Source organism: Aedes albopictus, chromosome 1, assembly GCF_035046485.1.
Source record: "Aedes albopictus strain Foshan chromosome 1, AalbF5, whole genome shotgun sequence".
In the NCBI taxonomy this organism is placed as follows: Eukaryota; Metazoa; Arthropoda; class Insecta; order Diptera; family Culicidae; genus Aedes; species Aedes albopictus.
In genome coordinates this window covers 26813440-26834357 of record NC_085136.1, presented here as the reverse complement: position 1 = coordinate 26834357, position 20918 = coordinate 26813440, and the positions used below count along the sequence as shown (strand labels likewise).

The window sequence follows — 20918 nt, the reverse complement described above, 5'->3', positions numbered from 1 at the left end:
ATGAAAGATTTTCCGAAGCAGTTTTCGAAGGAATTGGCGAAGGAATACCGACTAGCATAAATAATAAAAGTCCAAAAAATGGACGAAAATCCAAAAACAAGCAGAATGACTTGCCGAAGATATTAAAAAAAAAGTGTGTGGAAGTTCCCAGAGTCATTGTCGAATGGTTTCACTAAAAGAATTCCCTAAGGAATTGCCTGAAGAATAATTGGAGAATTTTTAAAAGCAAATATCAATAGAATTGCCGACATCAACAAAACAATGCTTGAAATACTTATTAAAAAGTATGCTTTATACAGCATTCCATTCACCAGATATATTAATATATGGTAATTACCAATCCAGTCGAAATCGGAATTTGGTGCGAACATCAGGATCCCGATGAGAAAAATCGAAGTTCGCTCGCACCAAATTCCGGGTTTCAACTGGATTGATAATATGTTAGTGAAGCTTCAGACCGGAACTCAGAATATTCAAGTGCGAATTTTGTAGTTTTGAGAATCATACTCACCTGAAAGTCTCTTTAATAAAGACAAATCAATCAATCAATCATACTCACAATTTTTCTGTAAAAATATTTTCGTGTCCACGTGGTAATATTCAACTAATTAAAAAAACGCTTTTTAGCCATTAATTTTGTGGCCAAATCAAAAATGCAAATATGTATTCTGATTTTGAAATTTTAAGTATTTATATTTCCTAAAATTGTTCTTGAAAGCTATTTTTATAAGGATTGTTATCATGCAATAAAACAAAGAGGATGTCACGATGAATACAAGTTACACGCAAATTTGTGGATATTTTAAAGTTTCCGAAATTTACACGTCTAATGATTGCTTCGAAAATGTATTCTAATGGACCTGATTGTTTTCAATCCAAAAAAACAGGGGTTGTCGCAATGATTGTTAAGTACTTAAGTTCAAACTGAAAATACAAATTCTATTTTCCCGCGACGCAGTATATCATTATACCAAGAAATTGAGGTCAGATCGGTATTTCCTTAAAAAAAAAGCAACCTGAGAGCCACTGAAACTGGCACCCCCTAGGCACCCCCTAGGTTCAGATTGTCGCAGTTTGTTCCAAGTTTATGCACTCAATTTATTTGATATTTCCCTCAGATTCGTTCGATCGAATGCTTGCGGAGCGAATTGATTCCGGGGTCGCTCGCTTGTGATACATATAGTCACGGATGGCACATTTGGTATGGCCAATCAAGTGAAAACTCCTTCCACTAGCTATTTATACACAACACGCTTCTCCATCGAGAATATATGTACGTGTTCTTCTTATTTTTAAATCTTGTCGAACTAAGTCGTATGTTGTACACATCTGGAAATTGCGGAATGTTTGCCAATGAGAGTTTGTTGATGATAATGATGGAGATGATGGTGATGATGATGACGGTGTTGCTGATTTGTTTGTCAGAGTTGGGAAGTAGCCGAGCGTTGGTTTGGAAAATATTTGCGTTCCAGTCGAAGAGATAGCAAAAAAAAATTGAGTCAGCCAATTTGGTCATATTTTTAGATAATTTAGCAAGTTGTATCTATCGGAAGATGATTGAAAAAAGTGCAGAGCATTCAAAGGACTCTGGAAATTTTTGTCATACATCCGGGGACCCATTTCCATTTTGAATTGGATTGGTAGACCTTAGCATAAACTGCATCTCCAACTTGTAGATGCCTAGGTACTGCCACAGACAAACAGAATATTACTAAGAAGAAATTTGTTTCAAAAACATCTTTTGGTATCTCACTAGCACCCTCTATAATGCTCAATCCGAAGCATTCATTTGCAGGTGTTGTTTCCCTCGGTTCGATGTAATAATTTAGCAGGTGACGACTCCCTCGTGGCGTTATCTATTCATAAAACTTAAATGAAGGTTCATGATTGAGTCGTTTTTTTGTAAACATTGATCGGCGTCGCGTTCATTTCTCTCCAAAATTGAGAGGTGATGTAGGCACATCAGCGCCACCATGACACATGCGAGCACAGTCCGAACCACAGTTTATTTTCAAAATGACCGTTAACTCGTGCGATGATTGCGATTTGAGTTATATGTCTGTTTGTCTGTGGTACTGCGTCATGTTTCCGGTTTACTGGTCATTTTGTTGTTGATTAATGACTGGGCTCATCGGCTGTCGTGGTTAGAGTAGACTTAGGACTGTCCGCATGTTTCTTCCGATCATCAGCTGAGACGGAGGTTTTATGTTCTTAGGACACGACTAGGGATTGCTCTGTAAGCTTGAAGGAAGATTTGCAGTGATTTGAAGATCTTCTTCCCTCGTTAACCTTGAACAACGATGTGTTCAAGGTTTCTACAACGCGTGCTGCCTGGCCGTTCGACTGCGGATGATGGAGATTCTCAAATGTTGAATTCCTTTCTTCTTACAACTTCTTGAAACGCCACAGCTAGTGTCTTCGAATGAGTAGCACATTTGTCGCACTGCTCGACGTAATCGAAAATGCTGTCGTCGATCTTGGACCAGAAGATGCGACTTCTTGTGAGAGCTTTCATCCTTTCCATTTCTGAATGTCCTCTATTGTGGTGCTTCAGAATCCGTTTCCGCAAAGTTTCAGGAATCACCAATCGGTTTCCAAACATAACGGGTGTGAAACGATCGAACATACGGTGAGTAGGCCATCCGTCTTCAATGTGCTTGACATCACGCTGGAGAACGGAGTATTTTGTAGTAGTGCTACGTATCATGTCAAACGTAACAGGACGACTGCTTCTCGAAGAGGTACTTCAATGTCATCTTTCAGCTGGATGGAAGCGATGACAGAATCTTCCTCCGGTCTTGAATGAATCCCCTTCACTTGGAATCCCATTTTTCGAACCAAATATCATCAAGATCGGCTGATAAAACGGTGGAACTTCGTTACAATATACCAGGTATACCAGGGCTGAACCTTCCTCCTCCACCTGTCCATAACGTTGTTTTTCAGCATCGGTGAGAGAACGCGATGCATGTGACACCGCTTCGAGAGCTCCGTTTTGAAACTTCTTCATGATGCAGGCTACAATTCCTGACAGGGATGCGCCAGCTGCTACGATGATGTCCAGAGTCGGGTTGTAATGAGCTAGGAGAAGATCTGACTGGAGCACTTCTTTGAACTTCTGGAAAGACTTCTGGCAGACGTGGTTCCAAACGAACTTGGCATCCTTTTTTTGAGAAGTGCGTTGAGTGGTCGTCGTAGCTGGTGCATTTTTTATACGAACTTGTTCTAGAAATTCACGTCAGCGAGGAACGATCGTAGGCGGGAAATGTCACTGGGAGCAGGCACTTTGACAAGGCTTCGATTTTGGCAGGATCGGGTCGTAGTCCAGACACGTCTACGGAGTGTGGAAGATACTTGATTTGAAGCTGTAGCAGGTTTCACTTTTGGTCACGGAGAATGAAATTTCCTTCAGGAAAAGTTTATATTTCCTCGCTGGAGATATGTAACTACTTCTGATTTCTGTATCTGCTCTCACGACCGCACAGCTTCTATCCCTAATGGTCAAGCATGACGCACTACATGCTTAGCAATAACGAAACTTCGAGTGTTCTTGCTACACATCAACCGTTACTACAGTCGCGCTCGCTTTTACCGCTCCTTACCGCCACGCCGTTGTATGTTGCCATCCAAGTCGCCCTGGCCCTGTGTTTGAAAACGAATAAGAGGTCTTTCGACCTCTTTACCCAGACAAGTACGAACAAGGTAGAAGCAGACCATGCCCTGAAGTCCGCTTGCAGTTCATTCGCCAATCACAGAAACACTCGGACACGTACAAGACAATTCGAAAGCTTCTGTTGCCTGTGTAGCATCACCATCGACTACTTCTAGCTGTAGTAAGTTACGATTATGATATCATCATTCTAACGGAAACTTGGCTTAGTCCAGACATCGGCAACTCTGAGGTCTCATCGGAACGCAATTCCACAGAACGCTGATACCATCTCAGGCACGGAAATTAGGTTGTTAGTTGACTATACATACATACATACATTTATTTGTTCAACATCACATTTAAGACAAGACATAATCACCAATAGTACGCCACAATACTCGGTTTGTGGCTGCCGCTCTCCATCCTCGGTCGCGCCCAATACTCGCCAGGTCACGCTCCACCTGGTCCGCCCATCGTGCTCGTGGCCCGACTTTCGCTGATGATGCGCCTCCGAATTTCACGGCTCACGTTGTCAGCCGTCAGAAAGGATCCGAGGTAGAAGAACTCCTCCATCACCTCGAAAGTATCCCCGTCTACCGTAACATTACTACCCAGACGGATCCGGTCTTGTTCGGTTCCGCCTACCCGCATGTACTTTGTTTTTGAGGCATTCACCACCAGTCCGACCTTTGCTGCTTCGCGTTTCAGGCAGGTGTACAGCTCTGCCACCGTTCCGCATGTTCTGGCAATAATGTCCATGTCGTCCGCAAAGCTCACAAATTGACCGGATTTTGTGAAAATCGTTCCCCGGCTGTTGAGTCCGGCTCGTCGCATCACACCTTCCAGAGCGATGTTGAATAGTAGGCATGAGAGTCCATCACCTTGTCGCAGTCCCCGGCGAGATTCGAATGAACTGGATAGTTCATCCGAAATCCTTACGCAGTTTTGCACACCGTCCATCGTTGCTTTAATCAGTCTAGTCAGCTTCCCAGGAAAGCCGTTTTCGTCCATGATTCTCCATAGCTCTGTGCGATCGATACTGTCGTATGCCGCCTTGAAGTCGATAAACAGGTGATGCATTGATGGCCTGGTATTCACGGCATTCCTGGGGGATTTGCCGTACGATTCAAACAAGCACGCTTCTTCTTAAATTGCCTTCCTGTGATTTTGACGTTATAGTGTTCACCGAGACGTGGCTTCACGCTGATATTGCGAATGCTGAACTGGCAAGTAACTACACTATTTACCGCTGTGACCGTAATCCTCGAACTAGTCAGCTTCGGCGTGGCGGCGGCGTGTTAATTGCTGTAAAATCGGAACTCAACTGCAAAGCTGTTCATCTAGTAGACTGTGAGAGTCTCGAGCAAACTGCCGTGGAAATAATGCTCCCATATCATTCCATTTTCGTCTGTTCCGTCCTGTAAGCCATCCTGACAAGTATATCAAGCACGCTGAATCCGTACAACAGCTTCTTGACATGGCAGCTCCTTGCGATACGATAATCGTCATGGGCGATTACAACTTGCCTGATCTAGTCTGGGATTTTGATGAGGATGTGAATGGGTTCTTGCCAATCAACGCGTCTACCGACCAAGAACTAGCCGTAGTTGAGTCTTTGCTCTCTAAAGGGCTCAAACAAATCAACGATCTGGTCAACGAGAACGGCAAGCTGCTCAACCTTGTTCTTGTGAGCGACGCGGACTCCATGGTACTATTTGAATCGCCGTCTGCTATGCTGAAAGTCGACCCGCATCATAAGCCGCTGGTGTTAAGATTTGACATCCGATCTGCTAAACATTCATCTTCGTCCAATTCAACCCGCAGTGAGTATAATTTTGCAAGATGTGATTTCGACCTCGTGAACGCGAGATTGGATGCGTTGGATTGGTCGCAGCTACTCGATCTGCCAACTGTTGATGCAGCCGTATCCGCTTTTTATGATAACATTTATCAAGTAATAGATGCGACTGTTCCTCTGAAAACCCACAGACCTACCACAGTTTTCAAACAACCGTGGTGGACTCCGCAACTGCGCAACTTGCGTAACCGTCTGCGTAAGGCACGAAAACGATATTTTCGCTGCCGGTCTTCAGAAAACAAGTATGCTGTTCAAATTGCAGAAGCTGAATACGAAAGCCTATGTGAAGTTCAGTTTCAGGAATATGTGGGTAATCTCCAAGCTGATCTCAAAGAAAATCCGTCGTCTTTTTGGTCGTATGTAAATGCTCGTAAACGATCCGCAGGCAATTCCAGCAGATTTGACCTATGGTGATCAGAGTTCGTCCACCGATGCTGCTTCCGCTAAACTTTTTGCTGATTTCTTTAAAAGCGTATTTGAGCCCAGTCAAACTCTTCAGTCGCAGCAGTATATCGACCAGCTATTGCGGAGATTCCACCTGTTTAGACTCCTGCGCGAAAATTAGTTGCGTGGATTTTTCTTGCGTGGGCTCACAGATATAAAACCAGACCGCGTACTTGTGAATATTTTACGCTGTGTTGTTAGCCACACATTTGGTGATAGTTTTGCTTTGTAAGCAAACATTTATAACGCACCTACGCTGAAAATGAGCCTAATCATTAATTTGCGTCGGAATCTATAAATCATCACAACGGGCAATACCTAGTTACCACATCCGTTTGCCACAGTCCGATTTCAGCCTGGATACTGTATACAAAGCCCTCTGTGCAGTCGATGCTTCGAAAGGACCTGGACCAGACCGTATACCGCCATCTTTCGTTAAAACCTGCGCAGCGTCATTGGCCTCGCCCGTCATGTTTGTTTTCAACCGTTCGCTTAAGGAAGGTATTTTTCCAGATGCCTGGAAACTCGCGTCCATTACACCGATTTTCAAGTCTAGAAATATTCATGTGGTTGATAACTACCGCCCAATCTCGATTCTGAACTGCTTGGCCAAAGTCTTGGAAGGTCTACTACATGACTTGGTGTACCCAGTAGTTCAACCTGCGATATCGAAATTTCAGCATGGATTCGTGAAAAAACGCTTGACCATATCGAACTTAATGGCATTCACCAGCACCGCTACCAACACCATCGAGAAGCGGCATCAAGTTGATACTATTTATGTTGACTTCTCCAAGGCTTTTGACAAGGTTCCACACGTCCACACGTCCACTCGCCGTCGCAAAGCTGAGCCGACTAGGGCTTCCTTCATGGATAGTCACCTGGATTGATTCGTATCTGTCCTCCAGAAAGGCCTTTGTCAAGATCCGCAATACCAGATCCGACGTTTTTGATATCCCTTCGGGTGTACCACAAGGAAGCCTCTTAGGGCCTCTAATTTTCATTCTATTTATAAATGACGTGTGTGACCATTTGTGTTCCTGCAAGCTGTTGTATGCTGATGACCTAAAAATTTATCGCATAGTCAAATCAGTGCTGGATTGCTGTGCTCTTCAGTCTGATATTGACAGATTGACATCGCGGTGTCGAATGAATGGAATGCAGACAAATCCATCAAAATGCAAAGTCATCACCTACACCCGAAAGCATGAACCGATACGGTTTGAGTACTCGATGGACTCTGCGATGCTGCAGAGAGTTTACTCCATTAAGGACCTTGGAATAACTCTAGATAGCAAACTGAAGTTTAATGAGCACATTTCCAAGACGATTGCGAAGGCCAATTCAATGCTTGGCTTCTTGCGCCGTAATACCGCTGATTTCGATGACATCTACGCCCTAAAAGCATTGTATTGTTCGCTGGTTCGCAGCGGCCTTGAATATGGAGTTCAAATCTGGGCCCCGTATCGCGGTGTTCACGAACTACGAATCGAAAATGTTCAGAAACGGTTCGTCCGATTTGCATTACGCCGACTGCCCTGGATTGATGCCCGAAACCTACCACCGCATGAACACAGGTGCGCTCTAATTGGACTGCAGACTCTAACGGAACGACAAACTTTCCTGCGGAGAATGTTTATTTTTGACATGCTGACCAACCGCATCGACTGTAGCTGCTTGCTCCAAATAATCAGTTTCCGTGCACCCAACCGACAACTCCGCGTTGCTAGCCTTTTATGGATTCCCGGACATAGAACTGATTATGGACGTAATAATCCTCTGGACAGGTCTTGTGAATTATTTAATGCTGTTTATGACGAATTTGATTTTAATATTAGTAGAATAGAGTTTAAAAATAGGATTAAGTATCGGTCTGTGTAGTTTTCTAACTAAAGACGGCAAATAAATAAACAATAAATAAACGATGAAGATCTGGTCCGTTATCGACCGGCCGTCGATGAAGCCGGCTTGATAACTTCCCACGAATTCATTCGTTTTAGATGACAGACGACGGAAGATGATCTGGGATAGCACTTTGTAGGCAGCATTCAAAATAGTGATCGCCCTGAAGTTCTCCCATTCCAAATGGTAGCCTTTCTTGTGAATGGGGCAGATTACCCCTTCCTTTCACTCCTCCGGTAGCTGTTCGGTTTCCCAGATCCTGACTATCAGCCGATGCAGACAGGTGGCCAAGTTTTCTGGGCTAATCTTGATAAGTTCAGCCGCGATAACAACCTTGCCAGCTGCTTTGTTGGTTTTGAGCTAGTGAATGGAATCATTAACTTCCCTCAGCGTGGGAGTTGGTTCATTGCCGTCCTCCGCTGCACTGGCGTCGTCGTTTCCTCCGTAGCCGTGGTCTCCCGTGCCTACGTTCTCCACTCCGTTCAGGTGCTGATCAAAGTACTGCTTCCACCTTTCGATCACCTCACGTCCGTCCGTCAAGAAGCCTTCGTCATTATCCCTGCATATTTCGGCTCGCGGCACGAAGCCGTTGCGGGATGCGTTGGGCTTCTGATAGAACTTCCGTGTTTCTTGGGAACGGCACAGCAGTTCCATTTCTTCGCACTCCGCTTCTTCCAGTCGGCGCCTTTTCTCCCGAAAGAGGCGGGTCTGCTGTTTCCGCCTCTGTTTGTAACGTTTCATGTTCTGTCGGGTCCCTTGCTGCAGCATTACCGCCCTCGCTGCGTTCTTCTCCTCCAAAACCGTTCTGCACTCTTCGTCGAACTATTCGTTCCGTCGATTCCGTTCCACGTACCCGATGGTGCTCTCGGCTGTGTCGTTGATGGCTGCTTTCACTGTACTCCAGCAGTCCTCTAGACGGTGCCTTATCGAGCTCGCCCTCGTCTGGCAACTCGGCATCGAGATTCTGCGCGTATGCTGAGGCGACATCTGGTTGTTTTAGTCTCTCTATGTTGTACCGTGGCGGTCGCCGGTACCGTACATTGTTGATGACGGAAAGTTTTGGGCGCAGTTTGACCATCACCAGATAGTGGTCGGAGTCGATGTTGGCGCCACGATAGGTCCTGACGTCGGTAATGTCGGAGAAGTGCCGTCCGTCAATCAGAACGTAGTCGATTTGAGATTTCGTGTGCTGTGGTGATCTCCAGGTGTAACGATAAGGGAGGCTGTATTGGAAAGAGGTGCTAGGTATGGCCATTTTTGGAGGCGGCGAAATTAATGAGTCGTAGGCCGTTTCGTTTTCGTTCGTCTGCTGGTGGGCGCTGAACTTTCCAATCATCGGTCTGAATTCCTCCTCCTGGCCTACCTGAGCGTTTAAATCTCCTATGATGATCTTAACGTCGTGGCTTGGGCAGCGGTCGTACTTAGTCGGGTGTTTGTTAGTCTCCCGGATCATTTCGAGCTTGCGAATGTTGACAACTATCACAAACCGCTCGTTGTTCTATTTATCGTCAACAGCAATCTACCTGTAGTGATAGATGACGTAACTGTGAATGCAAGCTTTAACTTCCAGCGATGTGACTTTGCTATGCTGAACGCTTCGTTATCCTTTGTCAGGTTGGTAGACGAAGCGCTCATGACCTTCTACGACAAGCTTCATCAGACCCTCGATAATTGCGTTCCTCGCACACAACAAGCCGTGATGAGCTCCGGAGCTGTGTAATCTCCGCAGTGTTCTATGGAAAGCTCGTACTCGCTTTTGCTCGTACTCAAAATCCACTAACGACAGAAGCTTCTTACCTGAAGGGTACAATAAATACAGTTCTTCTTCAAGGCGTTCCTCGTCTAGTAGGATATCCCGTGTGAAACATAATCCTCCCTTCTTCTGGAGTTTTAACGGCAGCGATACGACAATCGACAATCTATATAATACCTGTAACTATGAAATACAGTGGAATTAAAGCGCACAGTAATACTGAGGCAGCCAATCTCTTTACAAAGCTCTTAGCAATTTTGCAGCAAAATTCTTGGATGATTGAAGATCAAAGCCTTTTCATTATCGATAAATCTTCCAAAATCTACATTAAGTCGGGATGTACATGCTGTGAAGTATAATTAACCGTAAACTTTTACCAGCTCAAATTTTTCAAAGCACTCTCCCTAAGCTCCTCGCCATACAAAAGCATCTTTCAATCAGGATCAATTCAGACCAGCTGGCATGGCTCTGTAGAGTCACGTTCCTACAAGCCGGTGCCCACTCGCACTTTCGAACACTGATCCCACGGGTAGCGGAATAAAACGCCACACCGGAAAGCTCAATAAAAATAGGATTATCTTTCTCACTCTCGACACTCGACTCCTCGGCTCAATAGAGCACACTGCCTTGCCTTGGCTGATAGTAATACACAGTAGTAGAAGGGTCCAATTCAAAGATACCGCACCTTTCTCGGAAAATACTCACTCTGCCAATCGACCTGCGAGTGGATCAGCTTCCCCGCCCTCCATCGAACCGTTGGATGATTGGCTCAACGAAACTCAATTTACAGTAAATCCCCATAATCATATTGTTTGTAGCCTGATAATAAAGAAGAGACTAAGCATTAACACGAAATCGAAATCGCAACCGTCCAAATCCCGCCCATGAAAAGATATCTAATTTCTCGTCTGTTTCCGCTTTTCTCTCCCACAGGACGGAAACGGCCACTGCCGGACGAGTCGTGCTCTACGGCTACGGAACCCGCCCAATGCATTAGCGCCCGGTCGTGGGGGAAATATGAGAAATGCTGTAACAACCTCAACAAGGCTTGCTGCGCTTCCCACGACTACTGCGACGACCACCACGATAGCAACGTAGGTGACGCCCGGCATCGATTAACTCATCGCCGCCCATCGCTAACGGAACAAAAGAATTGCACACGTGTACGCGCGCGGGCATCATCCCATCACAAGTGGTTCGTGACTTTGAGCGCGCGCGAGAAAGGGGTTTCGTAACTCCACCACGGATCGAGACGCGACTTGAAGTACGTGAAACGTGATTAGTGGGTGATTGGATTTTTTTTTTCTGTTATTTAAAGGTTGCTTGTTACGTTTGTGTGTTTCTTCGGCGGTGGTTCGATTAGTAATTGGACGGCAAAATTCTCGCCAGCCTAGTGAACGACATGGCTGCCCAGCCAGCTTGTACCCGGTTTTCGGACAACTATGAGATAAAGGAGGAACTAGGAAAGGGTGCATTCTCGATTGTGAAACGATGCGTACAGAAATCAACGGGATTCGAGTTTGCGGCCAAAATCATCAACACAAAGAAGCTAACGTCCCGGGACTTTCAGAAGTTGGAACGGGAAGCCCGGATATGCCGCAAACTGCAACACCCTAACATAGTGAGACTGCACGACAGCATTCAGGAGGAGAACTACCACTATCTAGTGTTCGATCTGGTGACCGGTGGTGAGCTGTTTGAGGATATCGTTGCCCGGGAGTTCTATTCAGAAGCCGACGCGTCGCACTGTATACAGCAGATCCTGGAATCAGTAAATCACTGCCATCAGAATGGGGTCGTGCATCGGGATCTGAAGCCGGAGAATCTACTGCTAGCTAGTAAGGCCAAGGGTGCAGCCGTCAAGTTGGCCGATTTCGGTCTAGCGATCGAAGTCCAAGGAGACCAACAGGCATGGTTCGGTTTTGCCGGAACGCCCGGTTACCTCTCGCCAGAAGTGCTGAAGAAGGAGCCATACGGGAAAGCGGTCGACATTTGGGCTTGCGGTGTTATCCTTTACATTCTGCTAGTTGGTTATCCGCCGTTCTGGGACGAAGATCAGCACCGATTGTACGTGCAGATCAAGGCCGGAACGTACGATTACCCGTCACCCGAGTGGGATACCGTAACGCCGGAAGCGAAAAACCTAATCAACCAAATGTTAACAGTTAACCCGTACAAACGGATTACGGCAGCCGAAGCCCTCAAACACCCTTGGATCTGCCAGCGCGAACGCGTCGCATCGGTTGTGCACCGACAGGAGACCGTAGACTGCTTGAAGAAGTTCAACGCCCGGCGCAAGCTCAAAGGTGCCATCCTCACTACGATGCTCGCCACCCGGAACTTCTCCAGCAAGAGCATAATGGCCAAAAAGGGCGACGGTTCGCAAGTGAAAGAATCTACCGACTCTTCCTCGACCACGGTCGAGGACGATGACTGCAAGGCCCGCCGGCAGGAGATTATCAAGATCACCGAGCAGCTGATCGAAGCCATCAACAACGGAGACTTCGAAACCTACACCAAAATCTGCGATCCGCATCTGACCTCGTTCGAGCCGGAAGCCCTGGGCAACCTGATCGAGGGCATGGACTTTCACAAGTTTAACTTTGAGAATGTGCTCGGCAAGAGCAATAAGGCCATCAATACGACGATCCTGAACCCGCACGTGCACATCTTCGGCGAGGACACGGCCTGCATCGCGTACGTCCGGCTAACGCAGTACGTCGACAAGCAGGGACACCCGCACACGGTGCAAACCGAGGAAACCCGGGTATGGCACAAAAAGGACAACAAGTGGCAGAATGTGCACTTCCACGGTAGCCGCAACGGAAGCTTCAGCAACACTGCGACGCAGTACGACTTTGTCAATCACAAGTAAACAAGGGCGGCCAAATAACGGCGGCGGCGGCATCGGTCCCCGCCGATCATCGCCACCTGCACCAACAACGCCGGCCAATGTAGAATCGGCGGAAGGGGGTGCGGCCAAATAGAATTTCGCTGAGAGAGAAAGAGAAAAAAAAACGCATCAGAGAACGAGATGGCGAGAGCGAGAGAGCGCGTGAGCAAACACAAACACACATACACACACAAGTGAAATCACTGGAAATCCATGGAGCAAAACGTAGCTAAAGAATATGAAAAAAAGTCTTAAATTGTATAGGATTTAGGAAAACTCGATTCGATGGGAGGGGGACGTCGAAATGACTCGAGACGAAGATAAGGGTTCAGCAAATCGCGTAAACAAGAAAAACAAATGGTGCAAATGGTTAGTCACATTTTGGGTTTGATGGAAATCGAGAGAAGAAACCGGTGTTGTTTTGTTTACATTAATGGTAGAGAAAAACACGGAAAATACAAAAAAAATCGTTTTTGAGAAACCAAACTAAAAGAATCAGTTATTTAGCCACAAAGAGTCATCAACACAATCGGCATCTGGGATATGGAAGCGTGGCGAAAATGTGGGACAACCAGAAGAAAAGCAAAGTTAGGCCGTTGCCAAGGGAACAAGGGTCGGGAATGCAATGAAGGTAAGGGTCATAGGACAAACGGAACAGCTGGCCAGATTTTTTAACTTTTTTCTATTAAAAAAACAGCAAACTTTTGATCTAGCTCAATCGAACTCCAGAATCCTTAAGTGTTCTAGAAGAGGTATTAAAATTTCATGTAGAATCATTATTGCGCATTTAGTTCTGCACTGGACTGCGCCCTTAGTCTTCGTAAGTACAAAAACATTGCATCAAATCGAGTTCTCTGGAGATACCGAGTTGATTTAATGCAATCGCGTACTTTTATTGACGTTATCGCACTCCTGAAAACAAGTGCGATAGTGCAATGGTGAACTAAATAAGCAATAATATTCCCAAGCAGGGATGGGATCATTCATGTGCAATCACTTACATTCACTTGCTGTAGAACAATGTATTGTGGATTTACCGGCTACTTGTATTCTACCGGTTACTTGAGTGGCCGTTACAAAGTAGCCGTTTTCATATAAAAATCAACTTGATTGTCAAAAAATGAATGTCGCTGAATAGCTAGTGGCAAAGAGAAATAGCGCATACAATAAAAATGTTTAAAAACATGTTTAAGTTACTCTTTTTAAAAAACGGCTACTTTGGAGGCCATACTGAAGCGACCAGTAGAACACAAGTAGCCGGTAAATCCACAATACTAGCGTAGCATCAATATTGAAGGCTACAGAAGGCAGCAAGCGCAACTCTCCACTGCGTGAATGTAATTTACATTCACGGCGTGGAGAGTTATCTTCACAGCTCGCTCACGACTTCGGTATGCGTGTGCGACCCTAATGTTATTCGGCAAACTTTCAGATAAAACTACAACACAGACAAACAGACGTAACACTTGCAAAATTTTCATCGACCACGCTTTTAACGATCATTTTAAATTTTCATAGTTGTGCCTTTCACAACCAATGGCGCGCGCATCGTTTTTCTATGCGTTTGACGTTTCACACTAGCGCCTTCTGTTGACGATATTGCACAACACAGTGATTCGTGCAACTTTTCCACCAGGTGATGGTAGTGTGAACTGGCCGATGGATTCCCATGAAAATCGTTCAAGGTGTTACGTCTGTTTACCTGTGACTACAAGGTTTTTTGATAGCATGCTTCTGAACTGAGATAGTAGCAAGTGAATGTAACTCTTTGCAAATGAATGATCCCACCCCTGTTCCCAAGTAACCAAAGTTTCGCTTACCAAAACAAAATACACTTTCAAGTTCCACAAAGTTCAGTTAAAGTTCAGAACCAAACTTTCAGACTGCTTACGAAACTGCATGAAGCTAGGAGGAGCATCCTAAACAGCTTTCAAGCTGTTTAGGATGCTCACATTAAACTTGATTGAACTTTACACTGAACTTCCGGCATTGTACGCTCCACAGCTTGGAAGCTGCCTAAGATGCTCCTCGCAACTATCTGTAGCTTGGTGCTTTGAAGAAGCCTAAATTGTTAGTTCAACAAAAAGCTTTATAAAAAAGTAGTCGAAAAAACTAGACCACATATTCCATATTTTAACCGTAAACCGAAAAAAGATTCTATTTTGTGAAACAACGAAGTCACGGTCGCCATGTATGTTGGTTATACAGTTTGATATGGCTACCTTGAAGGCAGCACTATGTGATTGTGCATTCAACAGTTTTGACTAAACAATTTCTTCTAAATTGGTAATTTTGACCCTATAATGGTGCACCCTTCTTGGCAACGGTCGTCATGAATACATTTCCACGTGGCATTAATTTTCTTTGAAAACTCATTGAAATAATTAGAATTATCATCAAATAAATCAGAAAAACTCATCTCTCAACAAAACATAAAACGCGAAACAAGCAAACGTGGCTAGGAAACTAAGGTGGTTAATCGTGTCGAAGCATTTTTTTATGATACCAACCTAAATATAAACTCAAACAAATCAACTTACACGCAGTGGCAGTTTTCGTATCTCTCCCGTTTATTCTCCCCAAGAAAAAAAAGTAACAAAAAATTCAATATTTCTTAAATTTCTCTCTATAATTCATGTTCAAACAAACCAAGTATTTAAAGCAAAACAAGCAAAAACCAATCATCAAGTGACGTGAAAACTTTAAAACAAAGTAAAAACAATGGGTACTTAAAAAAACAAACGCTAACTTAAGAAAATGCTCTCTAGAACATTTAAAAATAAAAACTTGTAAGGATAAAATCCAATCTTAGGTAAAACTGAGAAAAAAGCAACTACTAGTAGATAAAATTGAACAACAGAGAGGCAAACAACAACAAGTAACGGAAACCATAGAAATCTATTGAAAACGTATTAAACTAATCGTTAGTGCTGTGCTACTTGGAAGAAAATAAAAACAGGAACACTTTAGACAAGAAACAAAGGAAACGTTTGCTGCTGTGGTGTAAGACACAAGTAGAGCACGTGACGCGAGAAAAAGAGAAAGAGAGAGAGTGAGAAATGTCAAGTCAGGTGAGCGTAAGCCTAATAAACCCACTGTCAGCAGCAACCATAACGGCACAGCAGACACAAAACTCACATTCACACAGAAAGAAAAAAAAAAAAGAGACGCCCACACAATCACAACACGAACACGAAGATAAGAATGTGTGCAAAAAAGAACAAAAGACGAAATGGATGATAAACATCGCATCTTAAGCTACAACTACTACTATTACTACTTACAAGCAGACATCGTCGCCATATTAGATAGAAAACGTTTATAAATACATAAAAATGAAGGATAATATTGAAAGCAAACAAAACCCAACACTATTTACGCGCATAATTGTAACATATGATTATCACCAAGCCACACGAAAAAAAAAACACGAAGCTAATTTGAGCAGAAGAATAGTACCAAACCGCGTAGTAAAGAAAGGTGGTCAATCGAGTAGGAATAGAAAGTGTAACTCTCGTCGTCGGATCTTTTTTCTCTCACTTTCACACACATGGCTATCAAAACAAGATCACACTCACTCACTCACTCACATTCACATCGAATCATTCTTCATTCATTGGCATAGTCGCACTCACCAATACCACCGTTCGCAGACACATACACACGCCCTTGCACGGTGAAACAAATGAAAACTTGTAGACATGTAGAATGACTAGCTAAATCGGTTTTCATGCAACCAATGAACCAAAAAGCAAACTTAAGCGAAAGCTCGATTATCTCGGCTTGTTGACCAAAAGAAGAAACTAGAGAAATTCGTCAAATGATACGGTAGCATGTGCACTAGAAACTTTACGCGGCAAAGAAAGGTTAGGATTGCGTATTTCCTTTATTTTATGAATCTTATCAAAACAGTGGCAGACGAGATCAGAACGGTTAAACGTTGGTGTGCGTTCCTACCTTTTGTACAGACCTTTTCTGCAGAAGGTAGGAACGACTCTTTCGTGGCGCTTTTCTGATCGCTTGGTTGGCCAGCTTCACGATCTTGACAATTATTAGCAACGGAATGATTATTCAAGAAATTTTAATACAAAAATGTTGTGATCTCATTGATCCCTGTCCCCTCCGAAAAACGAACCCCCCGTTTTTGCACTAACGACCACGATTGTAGACATTAAATCGAGGAAACAAAGAGTCATCAAAGTAACGTCGATATGACCCCATAGGGGTCAGATAGAAGAAGCGACTCTTTTGACCTGGGCTCACCATCTTGCCGCATCGCCAGCGGCCAAATCGATTTGCGCGAGTAGAACAAAAAAGCGATATTTTTTTTTTTCGGAATCAACGTGAAGATAGGAAACGATGACTTCAAAGCTCGTGGAAACTTACTACGGAGAAAGGGAGAATCCTCGGCACGGCACAAAAATCGATTATTAACCTCGCGGGCATCCGACCGAACTGCGTCCACCAGAACATGGAACCGTGACAAAAGGACGATCCGGAAAGTTAACTGGGTCTTTTCAAAAGTTGCTTACGGTCGTGAAAAGTTTTTTTTCCTATCTCCTCCGCCTACTGAGTGCGTTGGAATGCATAACAACGGTGAAGAAGCTCCGGTTGAGTATCTGAAGAAACTGAACAAGCGAACCGCGGCACGCGGCACGGAGATTGAGGATGATTAACGAGAGCCGACGAAAGTGAAAATGGAAATCAATCTTCTTCGGATCGGACCACTTCGGTTCGGGGGAGGGCGAATTAACCTGGACACTGGAGAAGAAGCGCGGCAGCGGAAGACACCAAGGCCTAACAGAACATATAACGGTAAGTACCTTTTCACTCTCTAGAATTAGGTTGGGGATTTTGCCGAACAGGAAAGGTGGTCTGGTCATTCAATCGAACACGTGTACAGAGAAGGATGTATCGGATGAATGATATACACTCAGAAATAAAAGTATACACGGAATTACTATTATTTATGCATTTTGTATCCGCATCTCTCTCACTCTCTTTCTGTTTTCATGCTATCCGCTGCTTCGTCTGGGTTGACAAATCACTTCGCTTCAACCCAGGCTAAACGGCAGATAGCATGAAAACAGAAAGAGAGTGAGAGAGATGCGGATACAAAATGCATAAATAATAGTAATTCCGTGTATACTTTTATTTCTGAGTGTACACCGTTATTGATTGGATGCGAATGAATGGGTGGATAACCTTGGCGGTAGGAATAAAAGATGGGAGTTATTGATGTGGATTGATTCGGATGATTTATTTTGGCATCGTTTCGGTCGAGATTAGAGCGGTTAATTTTGAGATATGTGCGTGGGGAAATTGAGAAATTGAATTAGTACCTCTGATCGATAATGAGCCAAAAAAAAAGGGTAAAAGCGATCCAACGGGGAAACGCGTAATCATTTACTAATTGAAAATATGTCGAATCAGCGCAGTAGTGGTAAGTGTGATATGCAATTCCACCATGACTGCACAAATTCTTGAAAAATAAAATACTTGAAGAAATTCACGAAGGAAGCATTGGAGGAATTTCAAAATTAATTCTTAAAGCCACCCTTGGATGAACTCAGGAACGAACCTTTGGACGATTCTCCAAGGTATTTTTGCAAGAATTTTGATAGAATCTTTGTATAAATTGCTGAAAGATCCTTGGGAGGATCCTTGATGGCACCTTTTTAGTTCCTGGAAGAACCATCGCAAGTAATTCTGGAATGAATCTTTGGAATGAAGGATTTCTGAAGGATTCCTCGGTGAAATGTCTGGAGGAAACATTGCATGAATTCCAGCAGAAACGATATGCACAATTGATGAAATGATTGAAATAAATTCAGATGGAATTCTTGGAGGAGTTCCTGAATGAATCCTTCGAAGAACTTCGAAGCAGAACTTTGAAGAAATCTCAACAGAATTCATGTGGAGAAATGTTTAAAACAACATTTGAAGGAATTCTGGGATGAATTCCCAAAGGAATCGTTAACAAGAATTACCAAATACATTTGTGGAGCAATTTCTTAAAGAATTTTCGGAGGAATACTGGGAAGAATGCTTGGAAAAAATCATAAGAAATAATTGTAGGATCTTAGATTTGATCATAGTAGTCTTGTTATATGTAATTGACATATGTGCCGTAATAATAAATCATTATTGTTCTAACCATCCTCATGAAGAGTCTACATTTGGCGACGAGGATAAATTTGCAACGACAGCAAGCAGGAAGAAAGGCAAAAGAATTATCTAGATCTGAAATTGTGCTCAAGATTGTCTCTTCAAAACAAAGTTTATTGGTTTGTAAGTATAAGTGCAATGGATTGCTCTTAGGGATGATGCCAGTGATCCTTAAAATTGGCCCGGATTCTCAGGGATGAAGTTTACTATGAGTAAGAGTCATTTCGCTGAGCGATTACTCGTTTCTCACGTAAATCCCAGAATCTTAGGGATGGAACCAATTTGAAAAGGTCTGGTCCCGGAGCAAGTAAAATGGTCCCGGATGCTCTCAGGGATGATTGCAACCATTCTGAAAATGGGACCCGGATTCTTAGGGATGCATTTTATAGCTTGAAAGAGGTCCCTTCACTGAGTGAGAACTTCAATCAGTTATAAAACCCGGAATCTTAGGGATGATGCACCCAGAGCAACGGAGTTAACGTGAGTCCCAGAGGCGATCCTTGAGGGATGAAGCTCACAGGTTATGCGGAACCCATGATATGGGATGATAGTACGCTAAATAAAATGGACCCAGAGGCGATCCTCGAGGGATGAATCCACTGATCGGCGGAACCCAAATGAATTGGGATGAAGTACGCAGTTCTACCTAAAGTAGAATCAAAGACGGAACCTTGTTGTTGGGATGGAGTACACTAATATATGATAGTGGAACCCAGACAAAAGGATGAAGTACGCCGGGCCAAATCTGGCGGTATGATTCTCAATGGATAATTATAGAATTTTCAATGGACAACCACGAAAGCACAAGCTAGGTCAATTCGTGAAATGACTCAGGAAAAGTCCTGGTACGTTTAGGGATGGTTTACGTATGTTTAATTCCCCCAACCAAAACTATGCATGGTGAGCATTACGTGAAATTTTGTTTGTGGAATTGAACATTGGAAACCCGAAGTACAGGCATAGCAGCGAAGTCAAGACCGAAGCGAATGGATTCAACGCCGATATTAGAATCATCGGAGAGAGGAACCATTATGGATTTGATGATTTAACGAAAAAGGAATAGCATGTCGTCACAATATAGCAGACTGGACTTGATCTAAAGGCTGTAAGAAAAATAACAATGAGCTGACAGAACATGGAATGGAGGGTGAGTTATTTATACTTTTTCTTGAATATTAGTCTAGCTAGAAATTATTGATAACAGCATAATAGTATAGATTATGTCAATCAACGCCTACGCAGAACAACAATGTTTTGGGATTGTGCAAATCTACTAATTATAACTTCAAAAGTGTTCTTATCAATTTGATTCAGCTTTTAGAAAAGTGAAGTGATTAAAATTGGAATGTTTGAAAACTAGGACTGAATTTTTTTTTGAATGGATTTCAGCCGGAAAAATAATATTATACATATTATGAACAATTCTGCTCCCGGAAATTGTGCATTGTGAATTCAATTCTATTAATTGCAGTAAAATATAAATTTGTCACACTACACATATTACAATGATTCAACCATTTTATCCAAGTTTTCGAAGAAGTTTGGAGATGTTTCTCATCACTATGCAGTGTAAAATTATGTAGATTACAAACGTGATCAATGACCGAATAAGAAAAGTTGATGGAAGATTGAAAAGTAAGAAATGTTATACAGCAATCAAATAATTGATTCGGTTATTATGGAGATTAGTTGACGTATATTAACAGCCCTCAAAACTCTCAAAACCCTTAAAAATTTTTCAATCAACTTTTCTCTTTGTTCAGTAGAAAAAAAATAAATAAAAATAAAAACGAGCTGTAAATATCGCTCTACATAGTAATATTCAGTACTTGTACTTTAGTCTGCCACACACGCTTGTATTGCTTAGCGAAAATCTCATTCGCTTTGAGATTGAAATATCATTCTCAGAAGGTCATGATGATTTACTATGTATTTCTATACTTTGTTGAGATACAACTGAGATGATTTGGCTTCTATCATCAAAATTCCTATGAAGACTAAAATAATAAAAGGAAATGTTTTGAAATGATCGACATCAAACCTATGCATGCAAATATGCAATTTAGAAATAGTTACAGTTGGAAGTTTTTGGAAAGTATGATAAAAAAAATAATTCAAATAATTTGATTAAAACTGTCATTATTCAATGTATGCTGCTCATTAATTTAAAAAATATATATGTATTGCAGTTTGAGTTGAAATGGTGTAAAACCAATTTGTTATAGTTCAACAGTTATAAAAGAGTAAT

The 20918-nt window shown here is 43.0% G+C and overlaps 1 protein-coding gene across 6 annotated transcripts in view; it reads left to right on the top strand.

Moving 5' to 3' along the window:
- LOC109428414 (calcium/calmodulin-dependent protein kinase type II alpha chain) overlaps positions 1–20918 on the top strand; it is a 205780-nt gene that overhangs the window by 162553 nt on the left and 22309 nt on the right. For all 6 annotated transcript variants that reach the window (XM_062844259.1, XM_062844262.1, XM_062844264.1 and 3 more), the window contains one exon: positions 10543–17317. In XM_062844259.1, coding sequence (XP_062700243.1) covers positions 11012–12484 — 1473 coding nt within the window. In that variant the 5' untranslated portion in view covers positions 10543–11011 and the 3' untranslated portion in view covers positions 12485–17317. The remainder of the gene's footprint in view (positions 1–10542; positions 17318–20918) is intronic.